The sequence below is a fragment of the Molossus molossus genome, unplaced genomic scaffold (assembly GCF_014108415.1).
Source record: "Molossus molossus isolate mMolMol1 unplaced genomic scaffold, mMolMol1.p scaffold_m16_p_12, whole genome shotgun sequence".
Lineage (NCBI taxonomy): Eukaryota > Metazoa > Chordata > Mammalia > Chiroptera > Molossidae > Molossus > Molossus molossus.
In genome coordinates this window covers 84,476,200-84,499,385 of record NW_023425347.1, presented here as the reverse complement: position 1 = coordinate 84,499,385, position 23,186 = coordinate 84,476,200, and the positions used below count along the sequence as shown (strand labels likewise).

The window sequence follows — 23,186 nt, the reverse complement described above, 5'->3', positions numbered from 1 at the left end:
ATAATTTTGGAAAAATCAATTGTCTACACCTAATAAAAGGATGAATTGACCAATGGACATAAACAACAAAGCTGGGGATGGGAAGGAGGGTGTCAGTGGGGGAAAAAGGAGAAACATCTGTAAAAAAAAAAGAAAAAAGAATGTAGCCCATTAAAAAAAAAAGCCTGACCGGTGTGGCTTAGTAGATTGAGCGTCATCCTATGGACGAAGAGGTCCCAGTTCGATTCACATGCCTGGGTTGCTGACTTGATACGGGCTCGATCCCCTCACATTGATGTTTCTATCCCTCCCTTCCTCTCTATCAAAAAAATTAATAAAAACATATTTTAAAAAGAATGTATGTTGGTTGGTAAATGTTTTAAGTAGTGTTTATAAAGACTGGATTGCATATTTTATTAGCGTAGAGTAAGTTTGATGACTTTAGTAAATGAGACTAGAAAATGTGCTTCTGTAAATATTTTTATTATGTTACTTAAAATATTTTTAAGACATAAAATAATTTGAGTAGATTAGCTGTAAGAATCAACATAAAGGCTTTTCCTTATAATATAACTTTATTTAGTTCAATAATACTAAAAGTGGTTGATTTGTCGCCTACTAGCAGTGTGGCTTTGGGCAAGTTACTTTCTGAGTTTAAGATTTTGTTTTCTTCTTTATTGATTTTAGAGAGAGAGGTGGAAACATTGATGAGAGAAAACATCGATCAGCTGCCTCCCGCATGCCCCCCACTGGATTTGGCTCACAATTTAGGCATGTGCCCTGACTGGGAATCAAACTGGCGACCTCTTGGTGCATGGGTCAATGCTCATCCACTGAGCCACACACTCAGCCTGGCATCTGAGTTTAAGATGTATTCAACTCTAAGATTAGGTGTTTCCTCTTCCCTTTCAGGGTTGTTGAAAGGCTTAATTGGCATAATGTAGATAATGTCCCTGACATGGGACCTGATATAGAAACACTGCTCACTACCATTAGCTTCCTTCCCTTTTTACTGCTTTGTTCCATTTATCCACATTTAGATTTTGCTCACATTGTAAATAAGATTTCTCTTGAATTTTTTTCATACTGGTTAAAGTGAATTAAGAATATAAATTCCAGCCCTGGCCAGTTTGGCTCAGCAGTTAGAATGTTGGCCCACAGACCAGAGAGATCCGGGTTCAGTTCCCACTAAGGGCATGTACCTCAGTTGCGGTTTGTCCCCGGCCCTGGTTGAGGTCCTGTGGGTGCAACCAGTCAATGTGTCTCTCTCACGTCAATGTTTTTCTCTCTCTCTCTTCCTCCCCCTCTCCCTTCCGCTGTATCTGAAGGTAAATACAAAAATGTCCTTGGGTGAGGATTTTAAAAAAAAGAAAAAAAGAATATAAATTCCATAATGACGAAGAAATTATTTGTTTTGTTTAGTGTTGTATCCCCAGCACCTAGCATAGGACCTAGGTGTTTGATAAGGATTTGTTGAATGAGTATTATGCATGTTAAATAAATTTAGATAATGCCTTTGCATTTTATATTTGTCAAGTATATTCATTTGAAATTAATTAATTAAACAAACTTTTATGAAGACCTATATTGTGCCAGGTATTATTCTGTCTTCATGGAACTTACATTTTAGCTGGGGGAACTTACATTTAGAAAGGGAGAGGACACTAAACCAGTAAACAAATAAGGTAACAGGATAATGGTAAATAATATTAAGTGCAGTAATGGTGTGAGGCCATCTGGAAGAATAAGGGCCACTACTTTATTTTTATATTTTAAAAGATTTATAGATTTTTTTAGAGAGAGAGATAGAAACATCAATGTTAGAGAGATACATAGATCGACTGCCTCCTGTACTTCCCCTACTGGGGATCAAGCCTGTAACCCTGGCATGTGCCCTGACTGGGAATGGAACCAGGACCTCGCAGTCAATGGAATGACGCTCAATCCACTGAGCCACACTAGCCAGGCAGGGCCACTACTTTAGACAGGATGTGTGTGGGAGGCCTTTCTAAGGAAGTGATGTCTGAGCAGAGATGGTAATAATGAGAAGAGGACCCCCTTTGGAGAAGAACATCATAAGTAGGGAGAACTGCAAATGCCAAGGGCCTGAGGAGGGAATGAGCTAAATATAGTTAATAAATTTGGATTGTTAAGCTCCAAATAAAATTACTTCATATAAATAGTATGGAGCAGGTGTAAAGATAATGTAAATGCTGCTTTTTGAGTGGAGTACTTTCAGCTGTAGCAGTGAATCAAAATGGAAGATCATCAATAGTCAACTTCATTGCCTAGTATCTCAAAAGTTCCCTTGTGTGTTTGTTATTCTTTAGTAAACAAGGTGTGACAATGCTTTCTGGCTATTATTGTGAGGCTTGATTACTAATACTGGGATTTTTAGATCAAGAGGCTAGAAACCAACAAGTTTGAAATATGTGAGGTCTACAGCCTACCTCTTCCTCCTTTCCTACAATTGAACTGTTTGCATTCTAAATTTATTTCTCTGTTTGGTTTCATCTTTCTCTATTACTTCTCTACATTGTAATAGTTTAACTGCCTTGCACCTTCAGATTGATACCCTCAGAGGACATTATACAAATAAGATACTTTTTAAGGCAGGGTACAGTACTTTTTAAGGCTATGTACAGTTCTGAGCATTGAATTTAAAATATGCATTTTACTAAGGTGACCTCAGGAGGTACTATTTAAAACTAATTTCTCTATGGGCATATCTTTAGCAAGTCAAGGCATTAATAATTTATTCAGGATGTGTAGGTAAGTATTTTTGTGCTTTAATGGAAAGCCTCATATTTAATGGACTAGAGTATTGTCTGTTGGTGATTAAATACCTAAATATATTAGTTTTAGCACACTTGACCTGATTTAGAGTTTCACTTACAGTAATGTGTTTTGCTTATAAGACTTCCTTTTCCAACTTCTTTTTAATAGCAACGTCATGACAACAGAGAAGAGTTTAGTGGCTGAGGCCGAAAATTCACAGGATCAACAGAAGGAGGAGGGTGAGGGAGCTACAAGCTCAGGCCAACAAGAAACTCAACTGGAAGAGGCTTCTCAAGCAGCAGCTGAGGGAGATAATCATTGTGAGCAGAAGCTGAAAACATCTAATGGAGACACTCCTACGCATGAGGACTTGACCAAGAACAAGGAGCGGACATCAGAAAACAGGGGCCTGTCAAGACTGTTCTCCTCATTTCTCAAAAGGCCTAAATCTCAGGTCACTGAGGAAGAAGGCAAAGGAGTGGAATCAGCTAAAGAGAAAGGTGAAGTAGGTCAGGAAGATATAGAATTTGCAACCAGTCTTGATGAAGAGATCATTTTAAAGGCTCCAATTGCAGCTCCTGAACCTGAACTCAAAACAGACCCATCCTTGGATCTTCACTCATTAAGCAGTGCAGAAACACAGGTAAGGATATGTGAATGTGTGGGAGGTGGGTTAATGAAGGTAGGTTAGACACTTTATTTTTCATTTAAGAACATTTGGTTTTATTTGTTACTAGCCAGTTGACTTGGCATTGATAGTAATAAGTAATATGAAGCTTTGGAGTTTCTGCTCTAAAGAAATTATTGTAGTCAGAGGGATGTACAGTACAGCATAGAGAATATAGTCAATAATATTATAATAACTATGTATGGTGCCAGATGGGTACTTGAAATATCAGGGGACCACTTTATAAAGTATATGATTGTCTAACCACTATGCTATACTCCTGAAACTAATCCAAAATAATACTGAGTGTAAATTATAATTGAAAAATAAAATAAAATAAAATAAAAAGAAATTAATGTAGTCAATAGAAACTTGATTTTTAAAGATACTTATACAGTATAAATTAAAACAAAAAGAAAATAATTTATCAGATGAATTTATTCAGCCTATATATCATTTTACTATAATAGTGGAACAAGTTTGTGATGTTTAATAAAAGGGAAAAAAAGAATTCAGGTGGTTTAGGGTTCATTTTGTTAGAATTATTAGGAATGGGGTGGTTATTAGCAGATATGATTCTTTTATGGAAATCTCATAAAAGCCTTGTGATAGATTCAAGCCTTCCAGAGGTATTAAGTGATGGATTTGAGCCATGTCTACCTTATTCTTGTCATATTCTCCAACTAGATCATATTACCACAGAGTGTAAGATATAGATGAGGAAGTCTAGCTCTTTATATCACCATTATAATATATAGTAATTTGAGGTCTTAATTGTGTCCCAGTATAGTTAAACTAAACATGAGCTGTGAATTTGTTCATCTGTCCAAAAAACATGGGAAAAATTTCAGTCTTTATATTTCTGAATAATGTGAGCATTATCTGCATAGTAGTCTAAGTCCTATATATTTCTATTATAGGTCTCAGTTTTGGGCTATACAATTTTATTAGAATTTTTGAAAAGTAATAAATGTATTTCTATAAATATTATATATTAAAGGTGCTAAGAGTAAAATTTAGGATAAAGTTGTAACTACATACTTGCTATTAGTGAAACAAGATTGAAAACAAGATTTACTATATAGTGTAACAATTAAGAATGCAGGTTATGGAATTAGACTAGAGGGTTCAAATCTTAGAGAAGTTACACTTTTGCTTTATCTGTTTCCTCCTCTGTATGAGTATTAATAATATCTACCTCATTTGGCAATTATGAAGATTAAAAGAGGTAAACATGTAAAGCCTTACTTAAGTTATTGCCTATCATACAGTAATCAATCAATGTTAGTTATTGTTACTCAGTAAACATAAACAGTAAAGGCAAAGAAACCCTACGTATCTTTTTTTTTTTAACCCTATAAATCTTAATATCATTAGTTTTATTTTAAGAATACCAAGAGTTAAATTATACCATCTTTCAGGAAGCCTGGTACTTTCAAGAGGATTTTAACTACATTTTTGGTCCTCTGCTTTATATAGGGAAAAATCTGTATCTCATTCTAGTTAACATTTGAGTCAGGTTTAGTTTATTTTGTCTTAAGATCATAGTATTTGTACTGAAATTGAAACAGATGATAGACAAAATTAATTCTACATTTAATTAAAATCTCATCATTGAAATGTCTTTAATTTAGAATTGGGATAAATTGTGTGCAGGTATTTACCTACATATAAAGAAAAAGAAACAAAGTAAATAAAAGTTCAAGGGGATATTGTTTAAAGGAGCACACTATTTGGGGCATTTTTGAAACTAGTATTTACAGTCACAACCTTGTGGATCAGAACCTTGTGAATAAAGGTTTGTTTAAATTCTTTGTAGAAGAATTTCATTTGAGTGGTCCTTTTTTTTTTTTATCCTCACCTGAGGACATTTTTCGATATTTTGTTCAGATAGAGTGGGAGGAAGACAGAGAGAGAGAAACATCAACGTGAAAGGGACACATCGAGTGGCTGCCACCCGCAGGACCAACCAGGGCCGGGGACAAACTGCAACCGAGGTACGTGCCCTTAGCGGGAACCGAACCTGGGTCTCTCTGGACCGCAGGCCAACACTCTAACCGCTGAGCCAAACCGGCCAGGGCGAGTGGTCCTTTTTTATCTAGGATTCTTAATAAAGTGAGTTTGCTTTATAGGATTTTACCATTTTTCATCTAGAGTGCCTTAGATTTTTTTTGAAGCCATTAAACAAATATTTATTGAAAACCTACCATGTGTACCAGGCCCTAAGCTGAATATACATTGGTAAATAAAAATGACAACATGGTGAAGAGGTTTGAGAACTTGAATTTTGGAGCCAGACTGACATGTGACTTATTAACTGTATGATCCTATGCAAGTTACTTGAACTTCTCTGGCCTCAGTTTCTTATCTGTCAAATGGGAATAATAATAATACCCCCCTAAATGGTATTATGAGGATAAATGAATTCATATGAGTAATGCTTTACAGTAACTTGTGTATTATAATTGCTTTGTAAATGTTTGCTTTATTTTTATAAAAGAAAAATCATCCTTACTCTTGATAACTGTATAGTGTAAGGAAAGAGACAAAAAATATAAAATAATAATTTATTTATCATAATTAAGTGTTATGAAGGCAACACACAAGGTACTGATATAAAGAATAGGATAGATAGGATAGCCAATGAAGACCTCTCTGAAGAGGTTACATTTAAGAGGTTCATGAGGTTGGAAAGGAGCCTTTTAGGCCTCTTCCAATATGTAATGTAGGAGCCAAATAATGAAATCCTTTTTCCTAAATATCAACCATGCATTCGTTTAAAATAAAATAATTAGTGAGGTTTAGTTAAGAATTTTCCAGCGCCCTGGCCAGTTTGGCTCAGCGGTTAGAGCGTCGGCCTGTGGTCCAGAGAGATCCGGGTTTGGTTCCCGCTAAGGGCACATATCTTGGTTGCGGTTTGTCCCCGACCCTGATTGGATCGTGCAGGTGGCAGCCACTCGATGTGTCCCTTTCACGTCGATGTTTTTCTCTCTCTCTATCTCTTCCCCTCTCTCCCTCCCACTCCATCTGAACAAAAAATGAAAAAATGTCCTCGGGCGAGGATAAAAAAAAAAATCTTCCAGCAATTTTGTGCTTGAAGTAAGAAAGTTTGCCAAAATGTTGTTCCACTTAACCTGTGTGTAAAATATATGAAGATTCATTCTAAGATAGATAAATATAAAAATAGCCTCATAACAGTTCAGGCCCTAGGAGACCCTGATTTCAGTCTGTTTTTTGCTCCTTTGAATCTTCTTTGCATTTATCATGATTGATACCTGGTATTAGTTAATTGGTAGTTACAGTTGTTAGCCTACTATATATGTTGCTTTATGCTCTAAAATTGGTCCCAAGAACCCCTCTTAGCCATTCATAAAATTTAGAATAGTTGACAATCACATCTCATTTTTCAATTCATTAGGCTACAGTGCTAAAATTGAGCAGCATGGCACAAAGATGTTAAAGTTTTGATAGGCTTTAAAATTATATAATGACATAGTCAGGAAGAATATATAATGCTGAAAACAACAGATTGGTATCCTCTAGTTTATCTGAAACCTTAATTTATTGATTTGAAAGATAGGATTCTACCTTCTATTATGAAGTTTTAAGAATAGCAGAGTCTGTAGATCTTTTGGGAGATCATAATATCTTTTATGGAAAAATAATGATTTAATCTTAATATCACATTTGTTTCAACAGTTTTTCTTCTTCAATTAGTGCTTTTATTGGTAGCATTATTATAGGTAGACATGTATACAGCATGTTTTGTGAAATGTCTTTATTACTAACTTGGTGATGTCATGCATATGTAGCCTGCTCAGGAAGAACGCAGAGAAGATCCAGATTTTGAAACTAAGGAAGGAGGAGTTGAAGAGTGCTCTAATATAGAAGTGAAAGAAGAAAGTCCTGAATCAAAAGCAGAAAGAGAATTAAAAGTTTCCCAGAAATCAATCAGAAGACACAGAAACATGCATTGCAAGGTTTCTTTGTTGGATGACACAGTTTATGAATGTGTTGTGGAAGTAAGTGCATTTTAAGTTTCAGTAGTTAGAATTCTTACAAATTATTTCATGTAGGGTTGGGTAAATGGTGCCTGAGATATGACCCAGTATGAGGACAATTCCTATGGGCTGAAATGTTAATAGTGATTTTTCTGGAGGTAGATGTGTGGAAGGATTATGAGTGAGCCTATTTTCCTCAATTTTTTTCTGCATCTCTCAAATCTTGTGAATTGAGCATGTGTTACTTTTATAATCAAAACACTTTTTAATTAATGGTTTTTAGAGAAAGGAAGAGAGAAGGAGAGGGAGAGAAAAACATTGATGTGAGAGCAAAACTTTGAATAGCTGCCTCTGGTACCCCCCAACCCCCGGGATCGAGCCTGCAACCCAGGCATGTGCCCTGACTAGGAATTGAACTGGCAATCTTACCGTGCATGGGATGATGCCCAACCAACTGAGCCACACCAAACCTATTTTAAAAATAGGTTTGTTATTTATAGAGTGACTTCCATGACTAAATGTCAAAAAAAAATACTGTCTGTTCATTTTTGCTCTCTCTAAACCTTAAGCTTTAGTTTACTTAATGTATTTATTGCCATGAGATAGGATATAAAAAATGTAAATCAAGTAATGCCATTTCTTAAAATTCTCTGTTATTTTCTGAAAGAATAAGAAATTGAATCAAGATTGAATAAAAATGTGAGTTATTCAGTTTCTCTTTTACTCCTTCAAGACAAGTTAAAATCCTTAAAAATCTATTAGCTGCCCTGGCTGGTTTGGCTCAGCAGTTAGAGCATCGGCCCTCAGACCAATGAGTCATGGGTTCAATTCTGATCAAGGGCATGTATCTCAGTTGCGGTTTGGCCCCGGCCCTGGTCAGGGTCATGTGGGAAGCAACCAGTCGATGTGTCTCGCTCACATCGATGTTTCTCTCTCTCTCCTTCTCTTTCTATCTCTCCCTCCCTCCTACTTTTTCTGAAGAAAAATGGGAAAGTATCCTCAGGTGAGGATTAAAAAAAAAATCTATTAGCTAATTTTTAAACTAGAGCAATAATTGTCAATTATATGCTTGATATAAAGTAATTGTTGTGATTATTACTAATAATAGCTTTTATTAATGAAACAGTGTATATATTTTTGTATCTTAGGCTTGCAACAAATTACTTCTGAATTGAATTATTTATATGCAAAAGCAAATATATCAAAGCACAAATAGTCTAAAATATTATATTTATTAATAGGTGTTGCCTCTCCAAGTTGAAAAATAAATCAAGAAAAATATACTATTGCACTTTGAAAATAGCTATAACACCTGGTAACTAGAGGAGACCTAGGGTCTATTCTTTTTTCTTCTCACCACTAGCTAGTTTAGAGATGAGGAAAGCTATTCCATATGCATTCTTCCCATTCAGACAAAGATTCAGATATGGGTGCCTTATCTGAAGCAGTTTGGGGCAGATGTGTTTCAGAATTCAGAATATTTTGGGTTTTAGAAAAAGCAGTAAGTACATATTCTGCAGATTTCAAAACATACCCAGTAGAGTGTAGTAGTCAGACATTATTTGGTCAAACACATTATTTCTATGGTAAATATATGAAGATTCATTATAAGATGACTAAATAAAAATAAAATATATGCCATGGCTGGTTTGGCTCAGTCGTTAGAGCGTCAGTCTGTGGACCAGAGAGTCCCGGGTTCGGTTCCCGCTAAGGGCATATACCTCGGTTGCAGTTTATCCCTGGCCCCAGTTGGGATCATGTGGGTGGCAACCAGTCGATGTGTCTCTCTCACATCAATGTTTCTCTCTCTCCCCCCCCCCACTCCCCTCCTGCTCTATTTGAAGATAAATGCAAAAAAAAAAAAAAAATGTCCTCGGGTGAGGATAAAAATAAATAAATAAATAAAATAAAATAAAATATAGCCCTATGACAGTTCAGGTCAGAATTTGCTTTCAAATGAGCTTTGACCCAAACAATCACCATTAACTTTTAGATTTGGAATTATAAACTAGGGAGTAGAAAACATAGGTGAGAAAATGATGTAATATAAGTGGGTTAACATCTGTATGAATTACTAATAGTCATTAAAAGTAGCTCATTGAGAGCCTGGCCAGTGTGGCTCAGTGTATTGATTGTTGCTCCGTGGACTGAGAGGTCTCGGTTGGATTCCTGGTCAGGGCACATGCCTGGGTTGCAGGCTCAATCCCCAGAAGGGAGCCTGCAGGAGGCAGCTGATTGATGTTTCTATCTCTCCCTTCCTTTCAAAAAATCAGTTAAAAAAATTCATTGAGAGAAGGACATGTCATATATGTGTTCCTAAAAATTATTTCTAAATTTTTTATATTGAAAAAAATATATTTTTCCAAAGGCATGTTATTAGCATGTTTGATTTTTTTCAACCATTCCAGTCAATAGGTAGGACAGGTGTAAATATGAAAGCTAATGTTCAGAAATAGTAATTGAATAGACTCAGATTTTTTAGCAAGTGTATGGAGGAGCAAGGATTTTTTAACTCTAAATCTCAGCTTCTAAGTTAGGGCATTTCCTCCCTATAAATAGGAATACAAGTTCCCAAATTTGCGGTGGTTTATTTTCTAGGTAAATAAACATTAAGAAAATGATTTGTAGCACAACTGAAAGAGTAATTGTAATAGTTAATATATGCAGGGTACCTGGAATTTTACACTTTATACGTTTTTCTGAAAGAGATTGAGTGAACTTTAGACATAGTTCTTCTCTTGGGACATTTGGTCTTAGAATGAGAGAGTCTAATAATTTCCATAGCCACTAACTGTCAATGTCAATAGTTGATTCAGTTAATTCAGGTGGTCATGATGACTGACAAGAGCCAATAGCAAGTTTCAGGAAATACTGCACCAAAAAATAATGTCATGTTTAGGACGGAGGTGAGGGGGTGGAGGTAGATGGAAGAAACGTGGAATTTTGCTTTGAATTGTAGCACTATTGCCAAGCCCTATAAGTGTGTTGAATGTTTAGTTGACAAATTACGAAATAAGATTTTTGTAACTCACTTTGTTCTACTTACACTATGTAGCCATTTGAAAGTGTTAGTGCCCTGGCTGAGTGGCTCAGTTGGTTGAAGTGTTGTCCTGTACACCAAAAGGTTGCAGGTTTGATCCCCTGTCAGGTGCATATGGGAAGCAACTGATCAATGTTTCTCATATCAGTGATTCTCTGTCTCTGTCTCTGTCTCTCTCTCTCTCTCTGTCTCCTTCTCCCTCCCTCTCTCTCTCTCTTCTTCTTCCTCTTCCTCTCCCCCTTCCTCTCTCTCTAAAAATCAATAAAAATATATCCTCAGGGCCTCGCTGGTTTGGCTCAGTGGTTAGAGTGTCAGCCTGCTTACCAATGAGTCGTGGGTTTGATTCCAGTCAAGGGCACATACCTCAGTTGCAGTTTGTTCCCGGCCCTGGTCTCTTGCGGGAGGCAACCAGTCGATGTGTCCCTGTCATGTCAGTGTTTCTCTCTCCCTCCCTCTTTCTCCCTCCCTCCAAGTCTATCTGAATATAAATAGAAAAATATCTTTGGGTGAGGAATTAAAAACATATAGATAGATTATGTCTATGTCTATGTCTATGTCTATGTCTATGTCTATGTCTATGTCTATGTCTATGTCTATGTCTATGTCTGTCTGTCTACCTACCTATCTACCTAACTACCTGCTTACCAACCCACCCTCGGGTGAGGATTTAAAAAAAAGAGAAGAAAGGATTAAAGAGGAAATTAGTAAAGGACATTATATATATAAATCTCTCTCTCTCCTCAGGTGAGGATTAAAAAAAAGAAGAAGAAGAAAAAGAGCCCTGGCTAGTTTGGCTCAGTGGTTGAGCATTCCCTGCAGACCAGAGAGTCCCGGGTTTGGTTCCTGCTAGGGGCACGTACCACTAAATAAATAAATAAATAAATAAATAAATAAATAAATAAATAAATAAATGAAGAAGAAGGGATAAAAGAGGAAATTGAAAAAGGACGTTTTATTTTATTTGGTGAAGAATACAGGAATAAGAGGAAACCTCAACTAAAGTATGTATATCTTTGCAGAAACATGCAAAAGGACAAGATTTGCTTAAACGAGTGTGTGAGCACCTCAATCTTTTGGAAGAAGACTACTTTGGTTTAGCCATTTGGGATGACGAAACCACCAAGGTAAGGAGGAGACTGCTGGTAATGTAAGAAGCTGACCAAAAAATTGTTTTAATTCTTTTGTTAAGAATATATTTATGTCCTGGCTGGTTTGGCTCAGCAGTTAGAGCATTGGCCCGCAGACCAGAGAGTCCCAGGTTCGGTTCCCACTAAGGGCACGTACCTTGGTTGCAGTTTGTCTCTGGCCCCGGTTGGGGTCGTGTGGGTGGCATCCACTCGATGTGTCTCTCTCACATGGTGTTTCTCTTTCTCTCTTCCTACCTCTCTCCCTCCTGCTCTATCTGAAGATAAATACAACAATGTCCTCGGATGAGGATTTTAAAAAAAAAGAATGTATTTATGCCCTGGACATTTTTGCTCAGTGGTTAGAGTGTCCGCCCATGCATCAGAAGTTCACCTGGTTTGATTTCCAGTCAAGGACACATATCTGGGTTGCAGGTTCTATCTCAAGCCCCAGTTGGGGCGTGTGTGGGAGGCAAGCAATTGATGTGTCTCTCTCACATCAGTGTTTCACTCTCTCTTTTCCCCTTCCCTTTCACTTTCTCTAAAAATCAATGGAAAAGATATCCTCTGATGAGGATTAACAAAAAAAAAAAGAATATATTTATACCTACTTCTTTAAGACATGGTATACTTAGAATTATTCTTGTTTCTCTAGAAGGAACATTTTAAAGAAAAAAGTAATTGCTGGTGTGTTCTTTCATCATTGGATGTATCTACTATTTATTTTATTTATTTATTTATTTTATTTTATTTTTTTTATCCTCACCCGAGGACAATTTTCCACTTTTTGTTCAGATAGAGTGGGAGGAAGGGAGAGGAAGAGAGAGAGAGAGAGAGAGACATCGATGTGAAAGGGACACATCGAGTGGCTGCTACCTGCATGACCAACCAGGGCCGGGGACAAACTGCAAATGAGGTACGTGCCCTTAGCGGGAACCGAACCCGGGTCTCTCTGGACCGCAGGCTGACGCTCCAACCACTGAGCCAAACTGGCCAGGGCTCTACTATTTATTTTTAAAAGACAGGGAAAGTACAGAGCTATGATGTCCCAATGAGCAAGTATATGCCAATAACTTTATGTATTATGCAATTAGTATTTGATCTAATATGTAGGAGGTTCATAATAAATATTTGTTGAATGGATGGTTCTATTAATATTATAATTATTATACTTATATTATAATTTGAGAGTAACATTATAATAGGTAGTAAAGTCCCAATATTGTTGAAACAATTATACAATGAATCTGAAATATTTTTCCAGTCTAAAAGAAAACCAGTAAAGTTAATTGAAGGGAGTAAAAGAAAGCGTGAGAACATAGAAGAGGGAAAAAAGGTTAAAAGTCAAGTAATTATTTCAGAAAACTTGAATTATTTTCTGGTATAATTAACTAAAAATTACAAATATCTAGCTTAAAATCAAATGATGAAAACTTTAGTCCAGTTTAACAAGTATTTGCAAATGCTATACTAGATCACATGGATATAGCTGTGAATAGGTAGACAGAGTCCTTTCCCTCTGGAGCTTACAGTTTAGTGTAATGAATGTCATACAAAAGGAAGTACAAGATGTCATGGGAGAGTATAGCCAGGGAGGTCCTCTCTGGACAGCTGATGCCTAAACTGAGACCTGAAGGATAAAATGGACAAGTGAAATGGAGATTTGCTTTGCTTCTATCCTGTGATGTTTCTCCACTTCCTTTATCCTAGTTTTTCCTTGTGTTTTTTGGAACACTTCTTCTGAGAAATGGTACATAGGATGTCATTTTTCAGGGCATTATATGTCTGAAAAATGTCTTTATTCTACTCTCACATTTGGTTGTTAGTTTGGTTGAGTGTAGAATTTCAGGCATTTTAAAGGCATTACTCCATTGCCGCCTAGCTTCCAATGTTGCCATTGATAAGTCCAAAGGCATTCTGATTTTTGATCCTTTGTATAACATTCCCTCTCTCCCACCTTTGTAGAATTAAGCTAGTAAAATATTTTTTAAAATATGTTTTTATTGATTTTTTTAGAGAGAGGAAGGGAGAGAGAGGTAGAAATATCCAGGTGAGACAGAAACATCAATCGGCTGCCTCCTACATGCCGCCTACTGGGGATCGAGCCTGAAACCCAGGCATGTGCTCTTACTGGGAATCGAACTCCTCTCAGTCCATACGCAGATGCTCAATCAACTGAGCCACACCAGCTGGGCTAAGCTAGTAGAATCTGTTTTTCTTTTTTTCTCCCTCCCTCCCTCCTTTCCCTCCCTCCCTTCTTTCCTCCCTTTCTTCCTTCTTTCCTTCCTTTCTCTCCCTCTCTTTCTTTCTTGCTTGCTCTGAGATTCACAGTGATGTATCTTGTTGTGAGTTGATTATCATCCACTGTTCTGGGCCCATACCTGTATTTTTTGCCATGATTTCCTTTAAAATGTCATTATCTATCTAGCACATTGCCTAGCTTGAGTTTGGTAAGCATTCAATAGATGTGTGTTGAAAGAATGAGATATTATTACACTTCAGAGAACTGCTTTGCCACTTACTAGTTGTGAGTTAGGTAAATTACTTATACCTCTCTTTTGTCATTGGTAAAGCAAGAATCATAATGAGATAATATATTTTTAAAAATTGATTAGAGAGAGAGAGAGAGAAACATTGATTTGTGTTCCTGGATAAATATATGCATTCCTTGGTTGCTTTTTGTGTGTGCCCTGACTGGGAATTGAACCTGCAACCTTGGTATATCAGGGCAACACTCTAACTGAGCTACTTAGCCAAGGCTAATGAAATTATCTTTATAAAAGCATAAAGAATGGTGGCTGGCATGTAGAAAACATTTAATAAAAATTAGCTATTATCTTTGTTGTTATGATAGTATTATTTAAAGAAGAAATTACCAAATAACCAAAACCTTTTCTTAAAATAATTAGATTTGTGTGTCATAATCTAGAGGTGCATTCTTAGAGCATACTTCATGTTGAATAAGCTACTTGATATTATCTCAGGTAGGGTATACTGGAGAACAGCATACCTTTTACTTGAAATTGATTCTCCAGCATACCTTTTACTTGAAATCGATGTTCTAGTCAGATTATCTGACTCATTTTAGTTACTATTCCCTATACATTTACTGTCAATGAGCCAGATTTTCAGATTCTCTCACCAAAAGTATAGAGATATTCATGACATGATTCAATCTGTACAACAATTCATCTTTGTTAATCATTTATCTGAGTTTTCTGTCATTCTGAAAACAGGCTCTTGGGGCTCATCCCCCTCATTTTAGAGATAAGAAAACTCTAATATATAAAGACAGAGTGGCTTTCTCAGAGCTACACAGTCAACTCACTCCTGAAATTCCTTGCCTGATGCCTCTTCCTAAGTGATTTTCTTTTCTTTATAAATTTTTTTTTCTTTATTGCTTTTTTTAGAGAGACAAAAGGGAGAGGGAGAGAGATAGAAACATTGATGAGAGAGAGCATCAATTAGCCACTTCCTGCATGCCCCCCACTGTGGATTTGGACCATAATCTGGGCATGTGCCTTGACTAGGGATTGAACTGGCGATCTCTTGGTGCATGGGTCAATGCTCAACCACTGAGCCACACTAGCCAGGCTAAGTGATTTTTTTTTTTAAATCCTCACCCGAGGATATTTTTCCATTTTTGTTCAGGTGGAGTGGGAGGGGGGGAGAGAGAGAGAGAGAGAGAAACATCAACATGAGAAGGACACATCAACTGGTTGCCTCCTGCACAATCCCAATCAGGGCTGGGGAGAACTGCAACCAAAGTATGTGCCCTTGACCGGAATTGAACCCATGACTCATTCATTGGTCCATGGGCTGACGCTCTAAGCTGATGCTCTAACCACTGACCCAAACCGGCCAGGGCCTACGTGATATTCTTCTTCAGCTTTTTATTCCTCTTTCTTGGATTTTTACATTTTACCTTTGTTTTTTTGGTTTTTGCTTCCTACCTATGGAGTTAGTTACTCATATTATAGGGGAAAATGTGAACCATAATACAAGAAGAAATAAATACATTCCCAGTCTTTGGTGTCTCCTTTCATGTTTGTAAAGATTTGTCCTTTGGCCCAGCCAGTGTGGCTCAGTGGATTGAGCATTGTCCCATGGGCTGAGAGGTCCTGGTTCAATTCCTGGCTAGGGCACATGCCCAGGTTTTGGGCTCGATCCCCAGTAGGGGGCGTACAGTAGGCAGCCACATTGATGTTTCTGTCTCTCTCTCCCTTCCTATCTGAAAAATCAGCGAAAACATTAAAAGAAAAAAAAGAAAAAGATTTGTCCTTGGTAAATGTAACTTCTCTCCTATATCTGTGTATTTTATTTGTAGAGAATTGGATACCTTTATCATGGATACCTTTATCAGGGAGGAAAGTTAATTGAATTGACTATTTCCTCACATGGAATGGCTTGCTTGCTCTCTTTCCCTACTGACTATATGATAATAGGCCTATTGCCAGACTGAGTCTGGCAAGAAAAGATGAAAAGCAATGAGAAGCAAACTTCTATAGCTCTGAGAGAGATTTATTACTACGGTTATATGAGTCAAGTAGTTGCTTCCTACATTTTATATCTGCTTAGAATTAGTTATTTATAAATGAATCAAGGATTTTTTCCTTGGAGGAAAAGTCACCTACATTAATTTCTACCCCTTATCCCTAAATTCCCTCTCTAAGCAAAAATAATATTTGAACTCTTTTGGTAAATGAGAATTTTAAATAAGGGGTTCATTCAATTCAATAGTATATGGGCTTCTTTCTCCTTTCTTCCATTTTCTGTATGGATGAATTATCTTGACCTTAGGAGTGGAAAGATAGCCAAAAGAGTCTTTCTTTCACCTTTGAAAGGCAAGTAACACCAGTACAGTGAATATTGAATTAAGAGTGTGAGGAATTGAGTTTATAGTCATCTGAAAAGATGGATTGTTTTTCATTGATTCATGACTGGCTTTGAAGGCAAATTCCAGTAATGATTGTATCTTTATTATATGGCAAATTAGAAATACTAAAATGAATTTTGTAAATGTACTTGCAGAGTAGGGAGGCTATTTTGGGGATCTTGTCTTTTGCTAGGAAGATTTGGGTTAACATCACCAGTGGATTTAATATGGCTTTTTTAAAACAGGTAAGCAGTAAGACCTATATTACTTGCACTATAGTGTCTATAAACATATTTTGTAGCAGTGATTTGAAGTCAACATACCAGCAGCAACATAAACAATGGTTATTTCTTGAATTAAGGAAGATAGACTATGGAACTTATAGATAAATCTTTTGCCTCAAGAGATGAGGATTTGTATAAATCACTTATGTATATGTAGGGGATTTCAGGACCTCCAGATAAGGGTAGCTGATGACCAACTTGGGGCCTATTCTTTCTTAGGGTTCTTCCTTAGAACTTTATGACCTCAAGGTTATAATTGCTACAAAAGATAGGGGAAGTTACTATTGTTTTATATCCTTAAATTTCATCCCTTAGTTAAAACTTTATCATTGCTCTCCTGATTTATTTCAGTAGCATTCTTCATTCTTTCATTTATCAAACATTATTAAGTAGATAGCATCTTAGCATCTGCTTTGTGCTGGGCATAGCTATAAAAGACATGGTCTCTTTCTCAGGAAACTCCCAGACTGACTAGGAGACATTAGTAAGATGGATACCAACATAGAACCGGTTTTCTGTAGAAGGCAACATAAGATCTAAATTATAAGAGATAGTTAGGAATCTTACAGATGAAGAAATGTGGATAGAGTATTCCAAGTGACCAGAACAATATATGAGAAGGTATCTTGAAACAGGAGAGGACATGTGAAACCTGAAATTATTCAGTTGAGTGAATGGAGATCTATCTATATCAAGATATTGCTACTGTTCATCTCTGTATTATTTTGAAACATTTTATTTAATCCTCACCTGAGGACATTTTTGCATTTATCTTCTGTTAGAGCTGGAAGGAGTGAGGGAGGAAGAGAGAGAGAGAAACATCGATGTGAGAGAGACACATTGAATGGTTACCACCCACACAACCCCAACAGGGGTCAGGGACAAACAGCAACCAAGGTACGTGCCCTTAGCGGGAACTGAACCCAGGACTCTCCGGTCTGCAGGCCGATGCTCTAACCACTAAGCCAAACCAGCCAGGGCTGAAACATTTTTTAAGCTCAAGAAGGAATGCAGTTTTTTTATGCACAAACTTAAATTCTCTTTAAAATGTTATAATTCGTAAAATAAACTCTTGATAGGGAGACATTTATGTTGTTTCAAATTTTTTTCAATCTTTTTCTTCTTTTTTATTTAAAATAAAATTTCTTTTTTTATTCTCACCTTAGGGCATTTTTTTGTTCAGATAGAGTGAGAGGAAGAGAAAAGAAGAGAGAGAGAGAGAAACATTGACGTGAAAGGGACACATGGAGTGGCTGCCTCTGGTAGAAACCCAACCAGGGCCAGGGACGAATTGCAACTGAGGTACATGCCCTTGACCAGAATCGAACCCGTTACTCATTGGTCCACGGGCCGACACTCTAACCACTGAGCCAAACTAGCCAGGGCTATCTTTTTCTTCTTTTTGAAAATTTATTTCTTTTTCTTCATTTCCTATTTCAGATGTGGGAATTTCCTGTTCCCATATCCAGCAGTTGCCCAAGCCAGCAACTTGGGAATTATCCTTTACCATTGTATCTTACCAACTCTGTCATAAATCCTGACTATTTTAGCTCCTAAATATCTTTCTTCTCTGTCCCATAGACTTTATCCCATTAGGCTTTTTTGGTTATCGATATCAGTATAATTTATTTAGTACTGGCTTATGTTTTTTTATATACATCAAATAATTTAATCCACAGTAACTGTGAGGAAGGTGGTTTTATCCCAATTGTATAGATGAGAAAATTGAGACTCAGAAAGATTGTGTTATATAAGGTTACATTACTAGTAAATGGTGGCGATGTTGAGGTAGGATTAGAACTCAAGACTATCTGACTTCAAAACCAGTATCCCTAATCATTATTCTGTTCTGGACCACAATTATCATTTCATTCTCAACAACCACCTCTTATTTGGTCTCCCTGTCTATAGTCATGCTTCCTCAAATTTATGATTTATATCACTCTATTTTAAAATATGGGTTTTGTTTTTTTAGAGAAAGAGAGGAAGGGAGAGAGAGAGAGCAAGGGAGAGAGAGAGAGAAACATTGATGTGAGAGAGACACACTGATTGGTTGCCTCCGGCATGACCCTGACCAGGGCCAGGGACTAAACCGTAACTGAGGTACATGCCCTTGACTGAAATCGAACCCACCACTCTTTGGTCTAAGGGCCAATGCTCTAACTGTTGAGCCAAACCGACCAGGGCTGTAGTGACTATCTTTATATAACAGTTAAAGTGGTATACAATTAAATATAAGATTATGGCGTTCAAACTCATTCCTTGGGTCACCCTTGCTTTGCTCTTGTTGGTAGAGGGTAAAGAGAGGGGGTACCTTACTCCTCTTGTCTAAATACCACTAAAATTCAATTTTAAACTTTTTAGAGGAGGAGATGGGAAGGAATTAGGAAGAGGTACAGAAGGAGCTCCTGGGATGCTGGTAATAAGTTTGCTTTGATAATTTATTGATCTGTATACTTAAGTTTTATGTACTTTTCTGTATGTATCTTTTTTTTTTTTTTATCCTCAGCCAAGGACATTTTTCCTTTTTTTTTTTTGTTCAGGTAGAGTGGGAGGGAGAGAGAGGAACAGAGAGAGAGAGAGAAACATCGATGTGAAAGGAACACATCGAGTGGCTGCCACCCGCATGACTGACCAGAGCCGGGGACAAACTGCAACCGAAGTACATGCCCTTAGCGGGAACCGAACCCGGGTCTCTCAGGACCGCAGGCCGACGCTCTAACCGCTGAGCCAAACCGGCCAGGGCTGTATGTATCTTTATGTCAATAAAATCTTTTAAGCAATTCAGTTTAGAAATGAAAGATGTTAAGGGTGAGACTCTTTTCAAGTACCATTATTTTGCATGGTCCACCACAGTGGTGTACAGATTCTAAGTGGGTTTGGAGAACAGTAAAGGAGGAGATTAGTGTGGACAACAGTAGTTCAGGGGAAACAAAATAGTCATTCAGTAAACACTAACTGAGTATCAGATGCTGTGCTGACATAGAAAAGCTGAATGATACCGGAGGTCAGAGTTGGAGGAAAAAATAAGGTCTGGGTGATGACAATAATCCTGGTTATACCTCTCTACTAGTCTTTACAGTGTAGTGAAAATAACAAGTGCTTTTTTAGCTTTTATTGTTTGCTAAGAACTTTACATCTATTAATTTGTTTAATTTTCACAGTAACTCCGAGATAGGTACTGCTACTAATATCTCATTTTATAGATGAGGAAACTGAGGTATGGAGATGCCTAAAGACACTCAGCCAGGAAGTAGTGGAGCTAGGATTCCAGCCCAACTGTCAGGCTCCCTATTTCTTTGCTCAAAATTACTATACTATGTGAAATTAATACAAAGAATATTGGAAATGTGGGTTGACCTAGAGGCACTATTTCAAGATGGTCAGTAATCCTGCTTCCGGTAGGTACTCTCTTGTTTATATTTTGGAAATCTGTGTGAATGCCTTTTCTTCTTTTTACAGACATGGCTGGACTCTGCCAAAGAAATAAAAAAGCAGGTTCGTGGTAAGTAAATATTGCCTTTCTTATAGTTCTTTCTTTTAGTAGGTCAGAGGATTGCCAACCATTTTCTAGCTGAGTCACTTTAGAATCCTGACTATAGCAGGTGGCTTTGAAATTGAAACAAAGCTTTCCCCTGGAAGGAGGAGATTCCGTAATAGAAAGATACAGCAGTGTGGACACTGTTGAGATGTAGGTCAGATCTTGATGATTTTTTTTTACAACTAGGCAAAGTTGGGAAATATAAGAACTGTTGAGAGAAACGAAGGTGGAAAAGAACAAAGATGAAAAGAGAAAAAGGATATAGGAGTTAGTTCGCAAAAGGATAGTTTTTGAAACTGTAGTAGCCTGCCTGATTCTATTCCTTTTGAATTGTTCTGGACTATTGCATTCTAACCATCTTTATGTTTTCCTCTTTATAGTTCTTTTTGTGTGTTTTCAACATTTCTCTTCCAAATTGAAGTATAAGAATAGATAATAAGAATTCCTTGCCAATGACCCTTTTGACATTGTGGCTTTCAAACCTTCTAGAATATATTACTGCTGCACACACTGCTCTTACTAGTGTCTGGGAATAGATATTTCTAGGTAAAAAAATATAGATTAATATTTTCTATGCCCAGGCCCAAATGGGCTGGATAAAGGGTAGAGACTTTCTCTTCCCCTCCCTCCCATTTATGACTAGGTGTCCTTTTAGTTTATTTTATTTTGAGGGAACTTCTAGGAACTGCAAAGATGTTATTCATCATGATTAGTAATTTTTAACTTTTTATCACCTGAAAACAAATTTTATTTTTTGTTTCTTAAGAGAAAACACTTCTATTATGGTGAAATGTTTTCCTTTAGATCCTATTTATAATTTATATTTCTTAAAACAGAGAAATAAAATACTCCTTTGAATGGGCAACTCTCCATATTTGCTCCCAGCCTATAAAATCTAGTTTTAAAAATGCAAGTCAGTAAAAAATATTCAGCATATTTGAAACATCACAAGAAAAACATAACTCCTAAGGATTCCAAAATAGCGGCAGAGTGAATGGAAGCTACAAAGACCATTTCCCGGGACCAAACTGGAATTACAACTAAAATAAAGACAAATCATTTGGAAAAAGCAACAGAAAAGCAGCTGGCGAAGACCATATAACCAGGACACTGAATCAATCCTGGTAGGATTACAGAGGCACGAGATGGGGGCTGGGAACCCACGAACAGCGGTCTTAGCTGTGAGCAGCGCCCTTGCAGTTAAAATTCCAAGCCTGCTCCATAGTGCAGAGGGCTGGGACAGAGCGCTAAAATAGCCACAGCCACTCACATTGGACTCTGGCAGAGGGAGGGCGAACTGGACTGGAACTGTGTGGGGACACTTGGGATTTGGAGGGCACTCAGAGCTTTTGCTGAGTTGCGGCCACACAGGACGGTGGCCATCTTACTCCTTCCCAGGGCTCTGAGGAGAGGCGGTGGCCCCTCCCTCAGAGATTCAGCCCCACCCAGGTGGGTCACTGAAATGCAAATTGAAGCTTATTAACAACCAGCACTTGCCCCACCCTCAGGAAATCCTCTTACTCTGAACACCTGAGGGAGTTTTTCATTTAACTGGGAACCCAAGGCTCTTCAAGTAACCACGACAAATAGCCTCCAGGCAAAAAGCTAGAGGATAACTGAACCTTTCCTGGGCTTGCAAATCTACCTAGGAAAGTAAGACTTGACAGTGGTGTTTAACGTGGGTCCTCCCACGCTCATCCAAACCCAGTAGAGGGAGCCACAAACAGCAGAACACCAACACCCACGGAAAATTTGGCAGGTTCCAAAACCCACTGAGATAGTCAAAATGGTGAAACAAAAAAAAACAGATGCCAAATGAAAGAACAAGAGACCTCTACTGAAGATGAGATAAATGAAATGCAGTTAAGCAAGTTATCACAGGTGGAATTCAGAACCATGATCTTGAGGAAGCTCAACAGCATGAGTAAGGACATCAACACCATGAGTAAAGACATAGAAACATTGAAAATCAACCAATTGGAAATGAAAAACCACCAAGAAGAAGTGAATAATGACATAGCAGAAATAAAGAACGCATTGGAAGGACTAAACAGCAGAGTAGAGGAAGCTGAGGACCGGATCAGTGAATTAGAAAACAGGGTAGAAAAAAATCAACCAATCAGAAAACCAAAAGAAAAAAACAATTATGAAACAGGAAGATAGCTTAAGAGAACTGTGGGACAACTGGAAACGTAATATTATTTGCATAATAGGAGTCCCCGAAGAAGAAAATGAGCAAAGGTTAGAGAATGTATTTGAAGAAATAGTGACAGAAAACTTCCCTAATTTGGTGAAGGAAGAAGGCATTCAAGTTCAAGAAGCATGGAGAGCCCCAAGTAAGAAGAACACAAACAGGCCCACATCAAGACACATAGTAATTAAAATGCCAAAAGTTAAAGACAGAGAGAATCCTAAAGGCAGCAAGAGATAAGCAACAGATTACCTACAAAAGAACCCCCATAAGGCTCTCAGCTGACTTCTCAACAGAAACACTACAGGCCAGAAGGGAATGGCATGAAGTAATCAAGCTCATGAAAAACAAGGATCTGAATCCAAGACTACTCTATCCAGCAAGGCTATCATTCAAAATAGAAGGTCAAATAAAGAGCTTCCCAGACCAAAAATAAGGCTAAGGGAATACATTAACACCAAACCAGCATTGCAAGAAATGTTAAAAGGACTGCTATAATTAGTAGAAGAAATAATAAGAAAAATATAACCACACTAAACAAAAATGGTAATAAATAACTACATATCAATAATCACCTTAAATGTAAATGGATTGAATGCTCAGATAAAAAGACACAGAGTAGCTGATTGGATAAGAAAGCATGACTCATATATATGTTGTTTACAAGAGACCCACCTCACAATGAAAGACTCACATAGGTTGAAA

The 23,186-nt window shown here is 37.3% G+C and overlaps 1 protein-coding gene across 18 annotated transcripts in view; it reads left to right on the top strand.

The window, feature by feature from the left end:
- Positions 1 to 23,186, top strand: part of EPB41 (erythrocyte membrane protein band 4.1) — a 185,429-nt gene that overhangs the window by 73,956 nt on the left and 88,287 nt on the right. For 15 of the 18 annotated variants that reach the window (XM_036257098.1, XM_036257100.1, XM_036257099.1 and 12 more), the window contains 4 exons: positions 2,926 to 3,400; positions 7,237 to 7,446; positions 11,485 to 11,589; positions 20,212 to 20,254. In XM_036257098.1, coding sequence (XP_036112991.1) covers positions 2,933 to 3,400; positions 7,237 to 7,446; positions 11,485 to 11,589; positions 20,212 to 20,254 — 826 coding nt within the window. In that variant the 5' untranslated portion in view covers positions 2,926 to 2,932. Of the gene's footprint in view, positions 1 to 2,917; positions 3,401 to 7,236; positions 7,447 to 11,484; positions 11,590 to 20,211; positions 20,255 to 23,186 lie in introns of those variants that run through there. The other 3 variants (XM_036257112.1, XM_036257113.1, XM_036257102.1) reach the window with 3 other exon arrangements.